The sequence below is a fragment of the Macaca fascicularis genome, chromosome 8, assembly GCF_037993035.2.
Source record: "Macaca fascicularis isolate 582-1 chromosome 8, T2T-MFA8v1.1".
NCBI lineage: Eukaryota > Metazoa > Chordata > Mammalia > Primates > Cercopithecidae > Macaca > Macaca fascicularis.
The window spans coordinates 122,007,129-122,027,340 of NC_088382.1; the positions used below are offsets into that span (position 1 = coordinate 122,007,129).

At 33.6% G+C, this 20,212-nt stretch overlaps 1 protein-coding gene across 6 annotated transcripts in view; it reads right to left on the reverse strand.

Moving 5' to 3' along the window:
* CSMD3 (CUB and Sushi multiple domains 3) overlaps positions 1 to 20,212 on the reverse strand; it is a 1,225,248-nt gene that overhangs the window by 174,258 nt on the left and 1,030,778 nt on the right. For 3 of the 6 annotated variants that reach the window (XM_045398612.2, XM_045398610.2, XM_005563950.4), the window contains 3 exons: positions 9,461 to 9,574; positions 8,867 to 8,962; positions 7,048 to 7,251 (listed from right to left, as the gene is read on the reverse strand). In XM_045398612.2, the coding sequence (XP_045254547.2) occupies positions 7,048 to 7,251; positions 8,867 to 8,962; positions 9,461 to 9,574 (414 nt within the window). The remainder of the gene's footprint in view (positions 1 to 7,047; positions 7,252 to 8,866; positions 8,963 to 9,460; positions 9,575 to 20,212) is intronic. The other 3 variants (XM_045398613.2, XM_045398609.2, XM_074000054.1) reach the window with 1 other exon arrangement.

The following is a 20,212-nucleotide window of genomic DNA, read 5'->3' on the forward strand; positions in this document are numbered from 1 at the left end:
CAGGCTTGAGTTCTGTGGCATGGTCTTGGCTCACTGCAACCTCTGCCTCCTGGGTTCAAGTGATTGTCCTGCTTCAGCCTCCAGAGTAGCTAGGACTACAGGTGTCCACCACCACACCTGATTAATTTTTGTATTTTTAGTAGAGACGGGTTTCCCATTGCCCAGACTGGCCTCGAACTCCTGACCTTGTGATCTGCCCACCTCAGCTTCCCAAAGTGCTGGGATTACTGGTGTGAGCCACTGTGCCTGGCCCTGATTTCCAATCGATTAACAATTCCATGTTTAAATCATTGGCAGTCAAGAGAAGCCAAGCTGAACCATTAACATGTTGCTTATTTTCTTAGCCAAATATCCAATTTCATTGTTTAAAGTTTTACCTTCCAGAAAACTCCATAACATGAACATAATCAGCCACTTTTGTTATAACGTGGCATAATCTTTGCTTCAATATAACAATAATATTCTTTCCTCTATTGTTCAACTACTTGTTCCTCATTTCCATCTAAAGATTCATCAGAATTGGCTTTACTATCCACATTTCTACTAATATTCTATTCATAACCCCTTAGATATTTTAGTAAAAAGATGATGCCTTTCTCAAGAGCTTTCCTCCTCTTATTCTGATCCCTCATCAGAATTTCCTCTTACAGTCCTTTCACAACAATGTAGGCTTTTTCTAGCATGCATCTCAAACTCTTCCAGCCTACACCTGTTATCCAGTTCCAGAGCTGCTGCCACATATTTAGGTTTTTGTTACAGTAGAACCCCACTCCTGGTACCAATTTTCTGCCTTAGTCTTTTCAGGCTAGTATAACAAAAAACCATAGACTAGGTGGTGGCTTATAAACAAAAGAAATATATTTCTTATAGTTGTAAAGTCTGGGAAATCAAAGTTTTCTAAAGCAGTGGCAGATTCAGTATCTGGTGAGGACCCTTTTCCTGGCTCATAGACAGCCATTTTCTTGCTGTGTCCTCACATGGTAGAGGGACATCCCTCTTGGATGTCCAACTAGTAACATCCTTGGTGTTGCTTTTATGAGGACAATAATCCCATTGGTCATCTCCCAGTGGCCCCACCTCCCAATACAATCACCTTAGGGGTTAGAATTTCTACACAAAAAAATGGGGAAAATGAATATTTAGACCATAGCAAAAATCCATGCAAAATTACAGGTAGTCTGTTCTATATCTAAAGACTCCTGATGAATGCAGTATCAGGGTTCTCAAAAAGCCCAAGAAACTAGACTGCTGGACCTCTGACAGAGAGATGGTGTGGGTTCCTGGGTAGCTCATCTTTTGCCCTAAAAGTAGGAAGTGAGTTCTGGCTGAATCTAGGTTGAGAACAGCATTCACTACTAGTGAATCTAGCATTCACTACTGAGGTGGAATATCAGTAATAGAATAGATAAAAGCCTAAAGTCTTTCATAGACTTTAGTTCCTGCTATGAGCTACTGTACTTGCTGAGATAAATCCTTAGTTAGATAGTATCACCTTACTCTTTTTATATAGGTTTTTATATTTGATGGCTAAAATGCTAGAATTAATCAATTGATACATTTGAAATACAAAAACACTTTGTGATAATCATGTAGAATAGGGGCTTTCTTGGGTTTCAGACACAAATGGTTAATGGTTTAAAATTTATAGTCTTGGGCCAGGTGTGGTGGCTCACACCTTTTTGTAATCCCAGCACTTTGGGAGACCGAGGCAGATGGATCACCTGAAGTCAGGAGTTCAAGACCAGCCTAGCCAATAAGGTGAAACCCTGTCTCCACTAAAAATACAAAGAAATTAGTCAGGCATGGTGGTGCATGCCTGTAATCTTAGCTACTTGGGAGGCTGAGGTGGGAGGATTGTTCGAACTCAGGAGGCAGAGGTTGCAGGAGATCGTGCTACTGCACTCTAGCCTCGGTGACAGTGCAAGACTCGATTTCAAAAAGAATAAAAATAAAAACAAAGTAAAATGTATAGTCTCATATTCTCTATTCTATGTTTCACAAATATTCTCTTCAAATGTTCTCTTTCTTCAGTCCCTTCTCTTCATTTGCTATTTTGCTATTTTTTTTTTTTTTCCTTTTCTCTCTCTTTTTAATGCGACAGATCATTTCTCCCATCTATATCTTGCCTCTTTCTAACTCTGTCTCATCTGCATGTCTTCATGGACATAAGAAAATTTATTTCTTTGGATAACGTGATGTTTAAATTTTTAGGGTAAGAAGAAAAGCAGAGCATAAACATTGGTTAAATATATATTTCTAAGGCCTATTAAAATTGTAGTAATAATTATTTTAACTTTGTTTTCATTTTATGTTAAAAAAAAATTTGCCAACAATGAAAACAAACAAAATGTTTATTTCTTTAAGTCTACTCCTCAACCATTTGACCTGGAATGCATTAATTGGTGGAAATTTCACTGTCCTCCTAAATGGTATATTTTAATAAAGATTTACTATTATTTTCAATACAATCAACACATTTTCCAGAACTTGCTCATAAATTTTAAATGCAAATAAAAGTCAAACATGCAAGGAACCCTAAATTAAAGTTGGAAAGGATGACAGTACTTAATGCTTTCAGCCTTTTCCAAAATGCAAACATCTGTGGAAGGCACATTTTCCATATAATAACTTTAACTAGCTTTAAAAATAAAATATCAACAAATTAAAATCAATAGTATCAAATACTTGATCAGTACTGCATATTAAGTCCTATATTCTGCATTGAATACTTTTAGAATTGGAATCTTCTCTTTTGATTTTGTGGTGGATTATTTGACAAAAACAAAAACAACTTAATTTTTTAGTACTTATTAGGTTCTAAGAACTAAGCCAAGGCTTTTAATCATTTAGTCATAATGAACCTATGAAGAAGTTCTCTTATTTTCTTGTTTTATTGATATGGGATTTGAAGATCAGAGATTATGTAAATTTTCCAGGATCTTATTGTAACTCACCTCAATTCAGTCATGCGGACAAAGCCAAGACATTCAGCCACAACTCTTGTGCTGATAATTTAGTACAATTCCCAGCTCTGATGATTTCACTCAATTTTACATAATTCTTTACAACCTCTCACATTAATTAGCACATTAACATGATAAATATACAAACAGAACCTTTAAGGATTAATTCACACATTTACATTTCAATTCTTGGCATATGTAGGTTCTTTGAACACTCTAAAGGAATAAAAGGGGTTTTGATGATATTTAAAGATTAATGAACTAGTTTACGAATTTCCATGTCATTATATTACTCTGTTTTTACAGTAGATTATATGAAACTAAGTAAAGAGAACTACTTTTCTAAGTTCTTCTATTTTTACCGCATTGATATCTTCTATCAATATCTACGTAAATATATTAAAAGTGAGAAGAAATTATGTAAATAATTACTGGGGAAAGTGAGGCAGAAACAATGATTCTTAGTATTTATAGAAAAAGATTTAAAAATCTACTATGAGTTTTGAAGAGAGTTATTATTATGTGTCTGTCTTCAATTATTAAACTGATTTCAAGCAATGTAATTTCCAATTTATGCATATTGTATGACTAATTTTGGCATTGACATATAGAAACATTTCTTTTAGCTCATGATTCCTTTAGTTCAGAATGTTATAAATGTTATTTATAATATTTCATGAGTATGAAGTCAATGTATTGTGTTGTATGTATTGTGGTTCAGAAAAGAGGACATTATTTGTTTTGTCTTTATGAGAGTACAAGTACCTAAGGGGAAGATCTCTCTGCCCTATTAACCCCAGCTCTCTGGTAAGCACAAGACAGGTGGAACATCAAGTCCAGCTGATTTATCTCCTATACTTGTGGACTGCCAAAAATGTACTTTAATAGAGTCAGCAATTCTGCATAATAAATGAGGCAGAAATGTAATTGAAAATAGTTTATAAGTCAGAATATAAACAGAAGCAGTAATCTATCAATTAATTTAGGTATAAAGGTAGGAAAACTTAGTCTTAAATCCTGCCTCCACTCTAACCCTTACTATGGCTCTGCCACTTTAAAGAGAACTATTTTACCTCTTTCAGACTCAGTTTATTCATCTGTACATTCCAAAAGTAACAGTTCCATAGATTTGTCAGAGGATTACATCAAATATGTATTTAAATTACTTAGCATGGAATGGGGCTTTTTTAGACAATCCAGGCTGCTAAAACAAAATACCACAGATTAGGTAAGTTGTCAACAACAGAAATGTATTTCTTAGAGTGCTAAAGATTGGGAAGTCTAAGATCAAGGTGCCAGCAGATGTAGTGTTTGGTGAGGGCTTGCTCAGTGCTTCATAGACAGTGCCTTCTGTGTTCTCACATGGCAGAAGGCTGAATATGCTTCCTCAGACTTATTTTATAAAGGCACTAATCTCATTCCTGAGGGTGGAGCCCCCAAGACCTAGTCACCTTCCAAAGGCCCCACCTCTTAATACCCCTACATGGGGGATTAGATTTCAATATAAGAATTTGTGTGTTGTGGGGGGTGGTGGGGAGAGGGAGAGAATAAATATTCAGATGATAGGATTGGCAAATAGTGGCATTAAGAAAATTATAAATATCAGAAATCAGAAATTGTGGTTATTTAGCTAAAAGATAAGAAAATTTAAGAGTCATTTTCAGTCTTCTAGTGTTTTAAATTATTTTTTGTAAGTGGTCATTCGACAAATAATAGAATAATACAAGAATAGTTCAGGTTCCATTTATTGTCATGGAAAAAATTAAAATATTTGTTGTAAGAAAAAAATGCACTGTGAAATATGCTAGGTATATTTTTTTTGGGGGGGTGGGAGAGGCAATATCAAATTCCTAGAGAAATCAAATGACCATCCATCTTTCCTAGTTATTTGTGACAGCCCAGTTTATACCATTATCCTAGCACAGTTGTTGACAATGTCCTCATTTAAATGGTAAAAAAATATATTTTACTTAAAGCAAACATATTCTATAAAAATTACATATCCTGGTCGGGTGTGGTAGCTCGTGCCTAAACCCCAGCACTTTGGGAGGCCGAGGCAGGTGGATCACGAGGTCAGGAGTTGAAGACCGGCCTGACCAACATGGTGAAACACCGTCTCTACTAAAAGAAACAAAAAATTAGGAGGGCATAGTGGCGGGTGCCTGTAATCCTAGATACTCGGGAGGCTGAGGCAGGAGAATCGCTTGAACCTGGGAGGCGGAGGTTGCAGTGAGCCAAGATCATGCCATTGCACTCCAGCCTGAGCGACAGGGTGAGACTCAGTCAAGAAAGAAAAAAAAAAAAAAAAAAAAATCCTGCGAATGCATATCAACAGATTTATCTTTGATTTCTTCTCAGTAGAAATGAATGTACCTTCTATGTTATTTCACAATTTAAGATTATTTTTTATTCTAATGACCTGTGAACTGACATGTGAACAAATGTATTTTAAAAAGCTAAAAATAAGAATGGCAAATATAATTCATTTTCATATGGCAAAATGTGTTATTGAAAAGTAATTTTATATATTTATGATTGTCTATTATGTGTCAATATACATACTCATTCTTCCCTATGGAGAGTGGACTATTAAGATTATTAAAATTAAAACAAAAATAAAACAAAATTTCTGCTTATCTTTTATTTTAAAAAATATTATTTTCAACTGGGCGTGGTAGATCACACCTGTAATCTCAGCATTCTGGGATGCAGAGGCGGGTGGATTACTTGAGGCCAGGAGTTTGATACCAGCCTAGACAACATGGTGAGACCTGGTCCCTTTTGTATTTTGTAATAATACAAAAATTAGCTGGGCATGGGAGTGCATTCCTGTAATCCCAGCTACTCGGAATGCTGAGGCAGGAGGCTTGAATCTGGGAGGCAGAAGTCGAAAGGGAGCTGAGATCATGTCACGGCCCTCCAGACTGGCAACAGAGCAAGACTCTCTCTCAAAAAAATAAAATAAAATAAAATAAAATCTTATTTTTAACATCACATACCAATGTAACTTTAATGAGAAACAACTCAAGTCATTAGAATTATTTTATAACCTGAAATTAAGTCTTACCACTCTTTTTTGAATTTAATATTATGTATTTTTTTAAAATAATAATTTTCAGATATGTTATTGGGGCAGAGAAGAGAGTAATTTCCCTACTTTCTATATTTTCTATGTCTATGGAATGCTACAAAAGCCAAGCATCATTATAATTACCCTGACATACTATAAAATTCTAAACTATTAAGATATCCATAATTTTAGATAGTATACATTCTATTTACCAACATAAGTTAGATATACTATTGCAAAAACAACTTTGAAACAATAAGTTTTTGGTTAACCTTATGCATTTTACTCATTCAAAATGTTACCACCCATATTTGTGAAAGACTGAAAAAATTTATTATTTTATATTTTTATACATATCTGTAACTAACAAAGTCAGAAAAAAAAATTCATATTTTCTAATTCTTTTGATGACCAAGCAAAATATTTCCAGAAAAGTCAGCTTTAAGACCTACCATTTGATAGCACAACAATGTGACTATAGTCAATAATAACTGTACATTTTAAAATAACTTAAAGAGTGTAATTGGATTGTTGCAATGAAATGAATAAATGCTTGAGGAGATGGATATCCCATTCTTCATAAAGTGCTTATTTCATATTTACTGCTTATAACAAAACATCTGATGTACTCCATTAATATATACACTTACCGTGTACTCACAAAAATTAAAAATTAAAAAAAAGGATAATAGTGCTTCATAATCCCACATTAGTAGCATCAGATTCTGTGTTCCTGGAAACATATGTATGTACTTACATCCATATAAATCCATGTAAATCAGTATATGAGGAAACTATTTATCTAATTCAACAAAGTTTTTCACTGATTTCATCACCAAGACGATTGCAACAAATCTCCACTGATTTTTCATATTTATATAAAGCATACTTATTAAATTACTTAAAATTTAGTGCATAATTACATTTGAAATTTTAACAAATTGAAAGATGTAAGATAATCAATTTTTATATAAAATATGTATAATCACAGATCATACAAATTTATATACTCACCAATACAAGTAGGTAAGGAATCATTCCACTGGGCCAAAGAATTGGGCACTGTTTCACATCTAATTGCTATGGATCCATGGAGAATATACCCTGGATTACATTCAAAAAGAACCAAGGAACCGACTGCAAATTCATTGCCAATTCTTCTTCCAAATCTTGGTTCAGGCACAGAACTGCATTGTGTAGAACTTGTTCTAGGAACAGCTGTGTAGAAATATTATTTATTTTAATTTTACATGGTAGACAAATACAGATTTCTGTATGTAACTGTTTAAACACGTTTTTGAGAAATCATCACTTTTTATCAGAACTTGAATTAACAATTTTAATATATTCTCAAAGTGTTAAATTTCAGACAGAATAACATAATTTAAAATAAATATTGTTATCATCGTCAAGGTTTTTTACCAGAAAAGTTTTACTTTTGATCCTTTAAACATCAACCATTTTTTTTCTATTTTTGTTTTAACAGACTAATTAATATTACAAAGTACTTTTTGTTAGATATTTTTGTAATTTGTGGGATAAAACTGAAAGCATTTTTTTTTCTTTTTAAGCTTAGAATACCAAGTTCAAAAAATATGTGTCAGGTTATATCAAATAATTTTACTTTTGTTTTCAGTATTTGGTTCTTAATTAAAAACAGATTTTACAAAAGCAAACAGTACTTTATTAGTTTCATAGAATGTTCACAAACTTAATTTCAAACACATTTGCTATTGAGAAAGATAACTACATTTGGACTAGGTAGAATATATGTTCAGACAGATTAACAACAATAAAACTTTTTACTTTAATAATCACACAATATCAGATTTGAAATTGCTTTTAGATTTTATAGGTATGTCCTTTAATTGTGTCTCTCTTTTTTTTTTTTTTTTTGGTTTAGTAAAATAGAATGATAACAGGATGTTTTTTCTTTTTAAAACACATAACAAATGTGATTAAAGAGATTGACAATAGCCCAGAAAAATGATATGATGAATTCTAAATAGATTAATTCTTCTTATTCGACTTGAGTAAGTATAATTCCACTCATTATAGTGCCTTTTTATAGTCATAATACCACACATTGTTTCCAGGGGGAAGTACTACTTAAAGTAAAAGAGTATAGTATTATAGTCAACTGATGAATGGGGTAAGAGGGTTTAATAGGAATAACAAATCACAAATGCTTATACATTTCTTAGGAATAAAATGCAAGATACTTTTGAGAATAACTACCATATGAACATATGTATTTCAAAGAAAATATTTCAAATAATGGCTCTTAACTTGGTTTAATGATAATGTAGAAGGTTGTCTACCACAGGCAAGAAAAAACTGTGTAAACAAACTTCTAATTGCACAAAAGTCCTAAAAACTGTGAAGAAAGTTTTAATTCTCCTGAGAGAATGAGAAACTATAATTTTAGAATGGAACACTGATTTCCCTGGCATGTTTAAGTACATCAGCACCAAAATTTTTGTATCTTTAATTTAGAATGCTAAACTAAATTAGATTAAATAGTCTAGAGTACTAGACTGTTAGAAAATAGAAAATGTAGATAGTAAAGAATTGTCAGGAAAAAAAGTAGATGTTTTGAAAACAATATGTGAGAAGGAAGGAAAATCAGGCATTTAAACTGAGAATGATGATGGAAGCAATAGATTTTGTTTACTTTGGTCAAGTTGACAGTGATGTAGTGATGGGGGAGGGGACAAAATAAAACTGCTTAAAAACACTTTTATCTAGAGGATTTCATCATTCAAAATCTCTGAATACATCATAGAAAATGATATCATTCCTTAGTGTGTTTCTAGACTACAGGGTCACTTACCTTGGTAAACAAAGTGAAATCCCTTAGCTGTTATTGGTCCAACTGAAGTAAATCGAATTGTGATCTGATTACCTGAACTCAGTGGAAGTGATTCTCCTACTCAACAAAACAAACACTAGATATCATAAATAATTTTCATTCAGTAAACCTAACAAATTATATTATAATCTTACACTGTCATTTGAAAATGTCAATCTATGTTCTATCAAATTACTTTAAAATATCCTACCACTACCAATATAGTTTCTTTGGGTTCAACTTGTATTGCAATCTTTTTCTCAGAAAGCTTTAATTACATTTTTATACAGTTGCCTCATTCTTCAAAGAATTCTTAAATATTTTATATTACATTAAACACCAGAGACTAAGTGATTAAATATATTATTTACTTGGTTACAATCCTAGAGAATAGTTGGTTGTATTTTTCTCAACCTTCTGAGTTAATTTTGTTTCTATTCTTTAGAAAAAAAAAAAGTGATAATATTTTCACTTTATTTCTAATATGGATGACATAAATCTCAACTTTCACTACAATACTAATCAAAGTCAGTCTTTAATCAGTAACTGATGCATGGCAGTTCTATTAAAGGATACCTGAATGGGATCCTGAGAGGGAAGATAACAGAGAAGATTGCTGAGTTGGCCCATCATACACCTCAACAACATCGTGGAGTGATGTCTGGAAAAATACAAACTGGCCAAACACCACTGATCAACAGGAACCCGGAGAAGCAAACAAATCACCAACCATCCAAAAACGAAAACAAAAAACAAAAAAAATAGAAAGAGGAGGAGAGAGAGAACAAAGTATTACAATATAATAGTCATTTTTTTTTTCTACCATTAAAAGAGGATAGGTGCCAATTGGTTCATATTACTGACACAGTACTTCAGGTCATAAAAGAAGTGACCATGACCTAAAGCAGTAAAATTTTAAGACAACAATTCTTAAAAATATAAATGAGTATAGCATTTAATTTGGATGAGAAATCATAAGATTGATGATTAATACTTTATAGTAACTACTTTTGGCTTTTCCCAATGGTGGTTTGATTCTTTTCACTTTGTGACTCTCTTCTCTTTTTCTAATTTTTTTCCTCCTCCTTCAGATGAGATAGACAAAGTTTTAATTCAGGGAAGTTTTAAAATTGTCCTTAAAAATGCTATTCCATTATGAGTAATAATTTCATTAGAAAAAGATTAGCAAGATTCTTTTCAGGTATAGTGTTTAATTTACATTCTAAGTTTTAAATGATTCCTAAACATTTATTGTTAATCTTCTGCCAAAATAAAGAAATATTATTTACAATTCCTCAGCAATTGAGATATCATAAAATTTTGCAGAATAATTGCTCTTCCATGGTAAGTACGGTTCTGAAGTACATACCAACAGAGCTTTATAGATGTGTCTTTTTACTCCATTTTTACTTATTCTTTAATTATATACTAAACTTACATGCAGAATTTACCCAAACTAAAACTATAGAGAAAGAACTTGTTTCAAGAACAGAAAGAACAGAAATCAGTTTGCTTTGTGGGTGTTTTTTTTAAATAAAATCAGTAAGAAAAATTATCCTTAAAATATTGCATTGGTAAAATTGTGGGGTTTAAAAGAGTATAATTTTTAATGAAAATTTAATAATGTAAAAGCAAGGTCACTTTTATAAATTTGAAATCACATGAATTTAAATTGTTCATTCCATGAGTATATACAAGTATATGTTTCAAATGCTGATTCAAATTGTACACCTCAAATGAAGGCTATGGACATTCTCTGGTGGTCCTTATACCAATAGGTTAATTCACTTGAAACATGGTTACTTTTGCCTATGAATTCAGGTATACACATAATATTGTAAACAAAGCTATACGTAGTTTTTTGGCCTACAAAAATAAGCTGGTGATCTCAGTCCAGTTCTTTGTGGAGCAAAAGAAAATGAAAACATTAACAGATACAGCGATCTTTCTTTGAACATTTCTGAATATTGCTGTGCTAAAATTTGTCAATAATCCTCCTTAAAATATTTCCTAGAAGTCATGAATACAAATTTATGTTTCCACCAAATGAGACACAAGCTGTGAATTATTTTAATGGTTTACAAGTCATACAAAAATTTTGAATTCAGACCCTTTTAAAAGATCCCAAATTTGTTCCACCAAATCCCAAGCTACTTCCAAAATACTCCAAATATATATAGGAAAGGTTTTCTGTTTTTGCATTTGTTTAGACTAGTGTTTAGATGATCTATTCTCAAACATGTCTTAAGAAGGTTCTATTATAAAGCAGATTGCCATTGCCTTACCAAGTAGCCAAAAAAAAAAAAAAAAAGTTATGTTAGTCTAATCATGATAACTTTGTTACATCAAACACACTGCCCAAAAAGGCTCTTGGAGTATAATTTATTCTTTCTCTCAGCTTTTTGGGAAATCATTAAGAAAAAAAGTACAATTCAGCATCCTTTAACTCTTTCTTTCCATCAGAAAACATGCCCAATTTCTTTGCAAGCCACTATATTTACAAACATTTAAAACAACTAAAATACACAGGTATCCAAGAACTTTTTCTGAGGAAAAAGAAAAAAAAAATTCATCTTTTTTTTTTTTTTTTTTGCCTTTAGTCCTCTTCTCAATTATTGTTTCTATACAGATAGACCAGTTTTGCATTATCTCTAAACTGAATATGTTGAGACTATAACTGTTAACAATGCAGCCATTAACCTTGTGTTTTTTTATCATGTTGAGTATAGAAAACTGTAGGGCATGCTCTTTTAAGTGTTGTTAATAATTTGTGCTTGTAATTTGTTGTAGTTATTAACTCAGTTGGGAGAGTTGAGAAAGCTAGGAGTGGGGGAGTAGAGTGCTGAATCTTGCCTTATTAAGCAATGAGCGAGCCACTTTTCTTTAAAAGCAATCAACTCTGCATTAATATCGGCAATTGAAACTTTAAATTAAAAGTAGCTTTCACCAGAAAACAGTTACTCTGAGAGGATATGGAATCACTATAGTAAAGATAAAATTTTAAAGTACATGCGTAAGTTATTTTGTAGTATGAACAATGAAGAACACTCACATAGTGATCTGATTTCCCACACATTATCATATTAATATTGTCTCATTAAACTGATATATTATAATCGTGAACCAAGTACTCCCAGTCAGAAGTCTTAAGAACTAAGTGGTGACTCTCAGATTTGCTTCTCCATTTTGTCTGTAAATCTCTTAGTTTATTTGGTTTTTTAAGGTGCAAACAGCAGTAGGTCTTCTGATTCTAAAATGTTCTGAATAGCCAAAGGTATTTGCCTGGTTGAAAGTGATATAAGGAAAATCTGTAAGAGATTTTAAAGTGGCTCAAAAGATTACTGTTTTTTTTTTTTTTTTTGTAAGCAACTTGTCTAGCAAATTGGGTAACTTGTGTTAAATGGAGACTGTGGTATAATGCAATGGATTATTGCCCCAGTGAACAGATTTATTTTGCCTCTATGCATCTATTTGTTTGTAAATTCATCTTAACATTCCTGATTATCTATCTATCTTATCCACAGATCTATCTAATTTATCTATTAACCATCTATTATTTGGTTATTTGAATTCTCTTTTGAACCATTGTAACATCTTACTGGGTTTCTCATTATTTAATTGAAAGTTAAACAAAATTTTTAAGTATCCTTTATATTTATATGAGAGTCATAATTCTGTTCTTTTTAAAAATTCTCTCTAAACGCTGACCTGATGCTGGTGCCTCAATCCAATGGGTAGAACACCCTTTTATTTCTAGAACTACAATTAACCCCAAGTCTGTGCTGATTATGCCTTTCGCATGATTAACAAGCTCCGTGGTCTGTTTCTTTATTTCCAAGCAGAGATACAGAATTCCCTGCATCTCAGCTCCAAGCTTCTTTTCTGTTTTCTTAAGCATATAGATTTCAAAAGCATTTTGCTCTCAATATACAAGAGTAAGCTGTATACGCCAAGCTATTTCTTAAGGGAAATGCTACTAATTTTTTTCTTCTTTAAACATAATACATGTTAAAGAAAACGTTTTTATCTCTTTTGCTGAAAAATTCAATTTTTACAGTGGTATATATACTATAGTAAGCTAGAAAAAGGAAGAATAAGGAAACCAGTAAGATAAAAGCAAACAAATAAGCCTATGCAAATTATCTAGTTTTTATGCCTGAAACTATATCTAAGCCTATTATATTTTCATACATTGTATTTTAGAATAGAGTTTATTAATTCAACCAGCATTAGTTGATTCTGTGATGTGCCAGAAACTGGGTTAAATGCTAGTGTTAAGAAAGTGACCAGTACAGACAGGGTCTCTGCTCTTTAACTCTATTAATTCTATTTCTGTTTATTGATGTGGCAGCTTTTCTTTATTCCACGTATGAAAAGATGTTAGGCTAGCCAATTAATTATAAACCAACAATAGGGCACTTTGGGTACATCTTTCCATGAAGAGTATTGCTATACTGATCAATTAAATCCATTCTTTAAAGCAAAGCATCTACTAACCTCTAATGGGTAACATTCATGGAGTTCTCGACACATTTTTAATAAATCTATAACTTAGATTTAAAAAAAAAGTCACTTTAAAAGTCTGGAGAAATCACTAAAAGGAAAACCAGTTTAGATCACGTTGCTAGAACTTTTATTTCAATTTTAAAGTATTTTCCTAGTTCATTTTCTTCCCCATGAATAAATTCAGAATGAGACAAGGCAGTGTATCTATCTACTCTTTTTTGTAGACAAAGCAAGGTTTATTTGACATTTAATTTTTGAAGTATCACATCCAAATAAGATTGAGAAGTAGTGTTCCATTGACTGAGAAGGTTTGCATAACATAAATTTTCATGTAACTGTTTCAGTAAGCCTTTGTTTCCTATTCTCCATCAAACCCTGTAGAATCCTTTTTCCTTTGGTCACATTCATTTAATTCCTGAGACTTCATCCAATTTGCTTAATTAAGCCATCCCAAATGTAAATCAATAAATGATGACAGTGTCTAAGATGGCATAAATAAACTCTTGAGCATTAGCATAGATAAGTGGCTGAATTGTCACTACAGACCAACAGTTACCCTGAAAGCATCATTGCGGAAACAGTATAGTGGGTGCCTGGAATATGGCATAATGTACTAAAATGGGTTAGTGCTCACAGGGGAGGGTCTTTGCTTAGAATGTGAATAAATAGAACAACAAGAAGTTAAAGCTCCCTTCTCCACTAAACTCTAATCTGCAACATGGTTGAAACATTCTACTATTGCTATTATTCTCTCCTTGACCAATGTTTAATAAGGCTCCTCTGAATCCTCTTCCCAACTAGGCCTTGACTATTTCACTTCTGTGTCTGTCTTTGCATTGTCCAGTTTTAACAAGAATCCTGATGAGCTGGTTTAGCCAAAACCCCCTTCTCTCAATGTCTGATTACCCTCTCACCTCCACCATCCCCTAGGTGATGTCTGATAACCCTGGCTTGCCTTCACCAACAGTCCTGTTTAAGTGGTTTAGCCAGAATAGCCCTCATCACTGATGTTTCCTCTTAATAATTTTCCATCTACTAACCTCCATCCTGCTTCTGATATATAAATTCCCACTTTTTCTTGTTATATTTGAAGTTGGCTCAATCTCTCTTCTCTATTGCAAAACCCATTAAAGTAATTCCTATGCCTATCCTGACACTTCTGAATAGTCTATTTGATATAGTTTGGCTGCAACTCCACTCAAATCTCATCTTGAACTGTAGTCCCAATAATCCCCATGTCCCCCTGGGAGGTAACTGAATCATGGAGGTGGTTTTCCTTTTGCTGTTCTCATGATAGTGAGTGAGTTATCATGAGGTATGATGGTTTTATAAGCTTCTGGCATTCCCCCTGCTGGCTCTCGCTGTGTCCTGCTGTCACGTGAAGAAGGCGCCTGCTTCTCCCATTGCCTTCTGCCATGATCGTAAATTTCCTGAGGCCTCTTCAGCAATGTAGAACTGTGAGCCAATTAAACCTTTTTCCTTTATAAATTACTTAATCTTGGGTATTTCTTCATAGCAGTGTTAGAACAGGCTAATACAGTAAATTGGTACCAAGAGCAGAGTGCTGCTATAAAGATACCTGAAAATGTGGAAGCAACTTTGGAACTAGGTAAGAGGCAGAAGTTGGAAAGTTTTGAGGGCTCAGAATACAGGGAGATGTGGGAAAGTTTGGAGCTCCTTAAAGACTTGTTGACCAAAATGCAGATAGTGATATGGACCATGAAGTCCAGACTGAGGTTGTCTCAGATGGAGATGAGAAACTTGTTGAGAACTAGAATAAAGGTGATTCTTTCTATGTTTTAGTAAAGAGACTGGTGGCATTTTGCCTCTGTGCTAGAGATGTGTGGAACTTACTTTGAACTTGATAGAGATGATTTAGGGTATCTGGCAGAATAAATTTCTAAGCTGCAAGGCATTCAAGAGGAAGCAAAGCATAAAAGTTTGGAGAATTTGCAGTCTGACTATATGAGGTTAAATAAAAAACCCATTTTCTGGGGAGAAATTCAAGCCAGCTGCAGAAATTTGTATAAGTAATGAGGAACCAAATATTAATCCCCAAGACAATAGGGAAAATGTCTCCAGAGTATGTCAGAGAACTTCATGGAAGCCCCTCTCATCAAAGGCCTAAAGGTCTAGGAGGCAAAAATGGTTTGCTGGGATGGCCCAGGGCTCTCCTGCTCTGTGCAGCCTCAGGACATGGTGCCCTGCACCCAGCTGCTTCAGTTCTAGCTGTGGTTAAGAACCAAGGTACAGCTTGAGCATTGCTTCAAAGGGTGCAAGTCCCAAGCCTTGGCAGCTTCCATATGGTGTTGAGCTTGTTGGTGCACAGAAGTCAAGAATTGAGGTCTAGGAACCTCTACCTAGATTTCATAGGATATATGGAAATGTCTGGATGTCCAGGCAGAAGTTTGCTGCAGGGTGGAGTCATCATGAAGAACCTCTGCTAGGGCACTGTGGAAGGGAAATACAGGATCGGAGCTCCCACACAGAGTACCCACTGGGACACTGCCTAGTGGAGCTATGAGAAGAGAGCCACCATCCACCAGATCCAGAATGGTAGATTCACCGACAGCTTGTATTGTGCACCAGGAAAAGTCACAGATGCTCAATGCCAGTCTGTGAAAGTAGCCAGAAGGGGGTTTTTACCCTGCAAAGCCACAGGACTGGAGATGCCTGAGGCTGACAGAGCCCACCTCTTGCATCAGTGTGACCTGGAATGTGAGACATGAAGTCAAAGAAGATCATTTTGGAACTTTAAGGCTTAATGACTGCTCTATTGGATTTTGGACTTGGATGGGGCCTGTAGTCCTTTTGTTTTGGCCAATTTCTCCCATTTGGAACTGGTATATTTACCAAATGCCTGTACTCCCATTGTAACTAGGAAATAACTAACTTGCTTTTGATTTTATAGGCTCATAGGTAGATGGGACTTGCCTTGTTTCAGATGAGACTTTGAACTTGCACTTTTGGGTTAATGCTGGAATGAATGAAGACTTTGGAGGACTGTTGGAAAGGCATGATTGTGTTTTGAAATGTGAGGGCATGAGATTGGAAGGGACCAGGGTAGAATGATATTATTTGGCTGTGTTCCCACCCAAATTTCATCTCAAATTGTAGTTCCCATAATTTCCATGTGTACTGGGAGGGACCCAATGAGAGGTAACTGAATCATGAGGGTGGTTTCCCCATAGCTGTTGTCATGATAGGGAGTGAGTTCTTATGAGATATGATGGTTTTATAAGGGTCTGGCATTTCTTCTGCTGGCTCTTACTTCATCCTGCCACCCTGTGAAGAAAGTACCTGCTTCTCCTTTGCCTTCTGCCATGATTATAAGTTTCCTGAGGCTTCTCCAGCTATTCAGGACTATGAATCAATTAAACCTCTTTCCTTTATAAATTACCCAGTCTTGGATATTTCTTCACAGTAGAGTGAGAATGGACTAATACACTATTCTTCTATTCTTCAGGGAGTAAATGAATGATTTCTTTTTAAAACTGTCTGAGTAAACCAGAAACTTTTAGAAGTTACTTTTAATTTTTGAGACATCAAAATAACTAGCTGCTACATTATATAAAGGTTCACTGATTTAGCAATTAATTAATTTCAAAAGAGGATAATAAAACAAATATGGACATGATTACCATAATTCAATGATCAGGATTGGAGTTATTGAATTAAAAATGAAAATTGAATTTATGCAAATTAATATTACAATTTTTTTGTCATTTTTTTTTCTCAGAGGGGAATAATTCTCTGAGTATCCTAATGGCATGACAGTGTGAGGAAAAAAAAAAACAAAACTGAGACTTAGACTGGGGCATGGTTAAAGGAGGAGATCCAACCCCTGTGTAGACGGTGGTGGAGAGTTAAAATTAAAATATCTAAGAGGTTGTAGTGAATTCAACTTGATTTAAACTTGTTTTGACATAAAAGTCTTCAAATTTGGTGAAGTAAGGCCAGCAGGTCTCTCTGGAAGCAGCCCTAGTAGTCAGATAGATAGTGCCAAATTAATGATGGTGACAATGACAGTGTCAATCAAAGCTTGCCAAATGACAAGCCCTCTTTGTTGCATAAAAGAATGGATAAAGTAACCTAAAGATTATCAGCACTTATAGCTGAACAGATTTAGGAAGATTAATGTTTTCAAATGACCAACCTATGTGTCTGATATATCCTATAATATTAGGGCATTTCATAAAATTGCCTAATAAAGAGTTAAGCATTCAACTTCTGGAATCAGACTCTCAAGGACTGAATCCAGGATTAACCAAATGGAAAAGCCTCAGTTTCCTCATCTGTAAAACAGGGATAATAAAAGTACCTGACCTCCTGGGATTGATGTGATACTTGTAAAACATTTTAAATTGATACTTGTAAAACATTTTAAACAGCACCTGAAACAGTAACAAATGTTAGTCACCATTACTAGTAACTCAGTTTTGTAAATATATAGGCTCCTAATTCAGTTAGAAAACTTACTGATAGGCAAAATTTAATTCAACTTTTATGTGAGCATATCCTCTTTCATTGTCTGCTTTCTATACATCAGTATTTAGTAAAAAAGATAGAACTGCCTGGGTGAGATGAGTATACTCCAGCTATTTTAATCAAGCTTAATTTGTCTTAAGACTTCAAGATGGCTATGCACTTCTCTATCTACTTGATTTTACATTCTATTCTTTTGGATGAAAAAGGAAAATGTAATTATCAGCTTTCTACTGGGGCTAAGAAAAAGGGAGCAAGGTGAGAGTGCATTCTACCTTTGTTTTTGTTTACTCCCTCAATCTTAATTCCTTCTGTATCAAAGTCATTGAAACTTTATCACAAAAGAAATAGTTCCACATAGAAGGAAGTCGGTGCAGAAAAGGAAATTAGAAAATATCATAAATTCCTATTAGATCTCAGCTTGATTCTCAACATGCTTATTACTCCTTTTGCAAAATCTACACATAGTTTTGTATTCTAGGGTTTATTTTGATGCCTATATTAGGAACTGAGCTGGTTTACCACCTTTTTAAAAATTGTGTCAACCCTGTTTTGGTCAGTTTTCATTTTATTAACAACACAGCACAGATGAAAATGCACATGTGCATCCACAGTATTGACAGAATAGAAATAAAGAAGATTCAAATCAAAGATGGGTAGAGTACTATATTTCATTATGTGTGAAATAATAAAAAATTACTGTTGGTAACACAAACTATCATAATGTTTGGATACTTTTATGTTAATTTCTGACTCATATTTTCATCTCATAAGAATATTTTAAGACAAAATATTAGAAATTGTCAGGCATGCAAAATGCTTCCCTTTTAAATCAGTAACATGTACTGTGCAGAACTGTTTGCTCTTCATACTGTACACTCGGAACTGTGAAAGTACTTATTGTATGAATAGCTACAAATTTGCATTTTGGGATCATTATACCACTTGGATATCATGATTTTAAAAGCTTTTTCATTTAAAGATTACTACAAGGTGTGCAATTAAAACTTTAATTTTATAAAAAATAAATAAATAAAAGTGTAGTATTATGAAAATTTACTTTCAAAAGCACCAGAAAGGCAGAATTTTTAAAATCAGTACCAAATCAAATCAATGTGCTACTGTTTTTTAAAAGCTCTCTAGCAATGGAAAAGTTTAGATATAAGTTGCATTAACTGATAAACAAATTAAGCATCTCTAATCCCAAAATCCCAAATCAAAAATGCCTCAAACTCCAAATATTTTTTAGAGCTGACATGACTTCACAAGTGGAAAATTTCACACCCGATGTCATGTGACGGTCACAAATATTATTTAAAATATTGTATAAAATTACCTTAGTTATGCATATAAGAAGTATATGAAACATAAATAAATTTTGTGTTTAGATGTGTGTCCCAATCCCCAGATATCGCATTATGTATAAGCGAACATTTAAAATCCAAAATAATCGGAAATCCAAGACACTTCTAGTCTCATGCATAAGGGATGATTAGGGATACTTGACGGTAATATCAAGTGAAAGTTTTATTAATAGTTTGAAAACATTTACATTTTCTACATATCAGTTGGATTACAAGCACTCATGGTTATTATCATAGTACAATAGCGATAAACTAGTAACTCACAATGAGCTGCGTTATGCTGATTTAGCATTTTAAAATCTCCATGCAGAAGCATGGCTCCATCCTAGAATGCTGGGGCCAATCCTGCCTTTGAGCAAAAAAGTCTGGAGTGCTAAGTCAGCAACTCAGAGTATAATGAGATCATTCTGGCTCTGAAAAATAAATATATGAAAATCTTAACATATTGCTATTTTGTAGTAATTAGGAAATAAAAGATGTTATTAAAAAATTCAAGGATTTGATTATGGTACCCAATTATCCAGTAATTTGGTAGCGCCAGGAATCTAGGCTTGCTTTGAACTTAACAACAACAAATGGGGTCCTAATTTATCTTTCTGTTACAATTTTTTGTGTATGACACTTTTGTCAACCCATAAACTACGTTTGCTGACTAAATCCATAACATCTACTTTCAGATTTCTCTAAAGCTAGATTTCTGTCTGTATTGTGGCCATTTGCCTACTGTCAAAATTTCAAAACTGCCTATTTGACATATTTTAAATGTATAAACATTACAAAAACCATCTTATAAGCAAATATAGTTTAATTTTCTTTAATTGTTCCAGAAGCAAAGACCTATCCAACTGCAAGCCAGAAGCTTATCTGCAATTTGGCAGTTGTAACATTTCCCAGAAGTTGAGAATTAATTTGGTGTTTAAAAGCAAATGAAATAATAATAATAAAAAAAACACACAATAAGTAATTCTGTTAT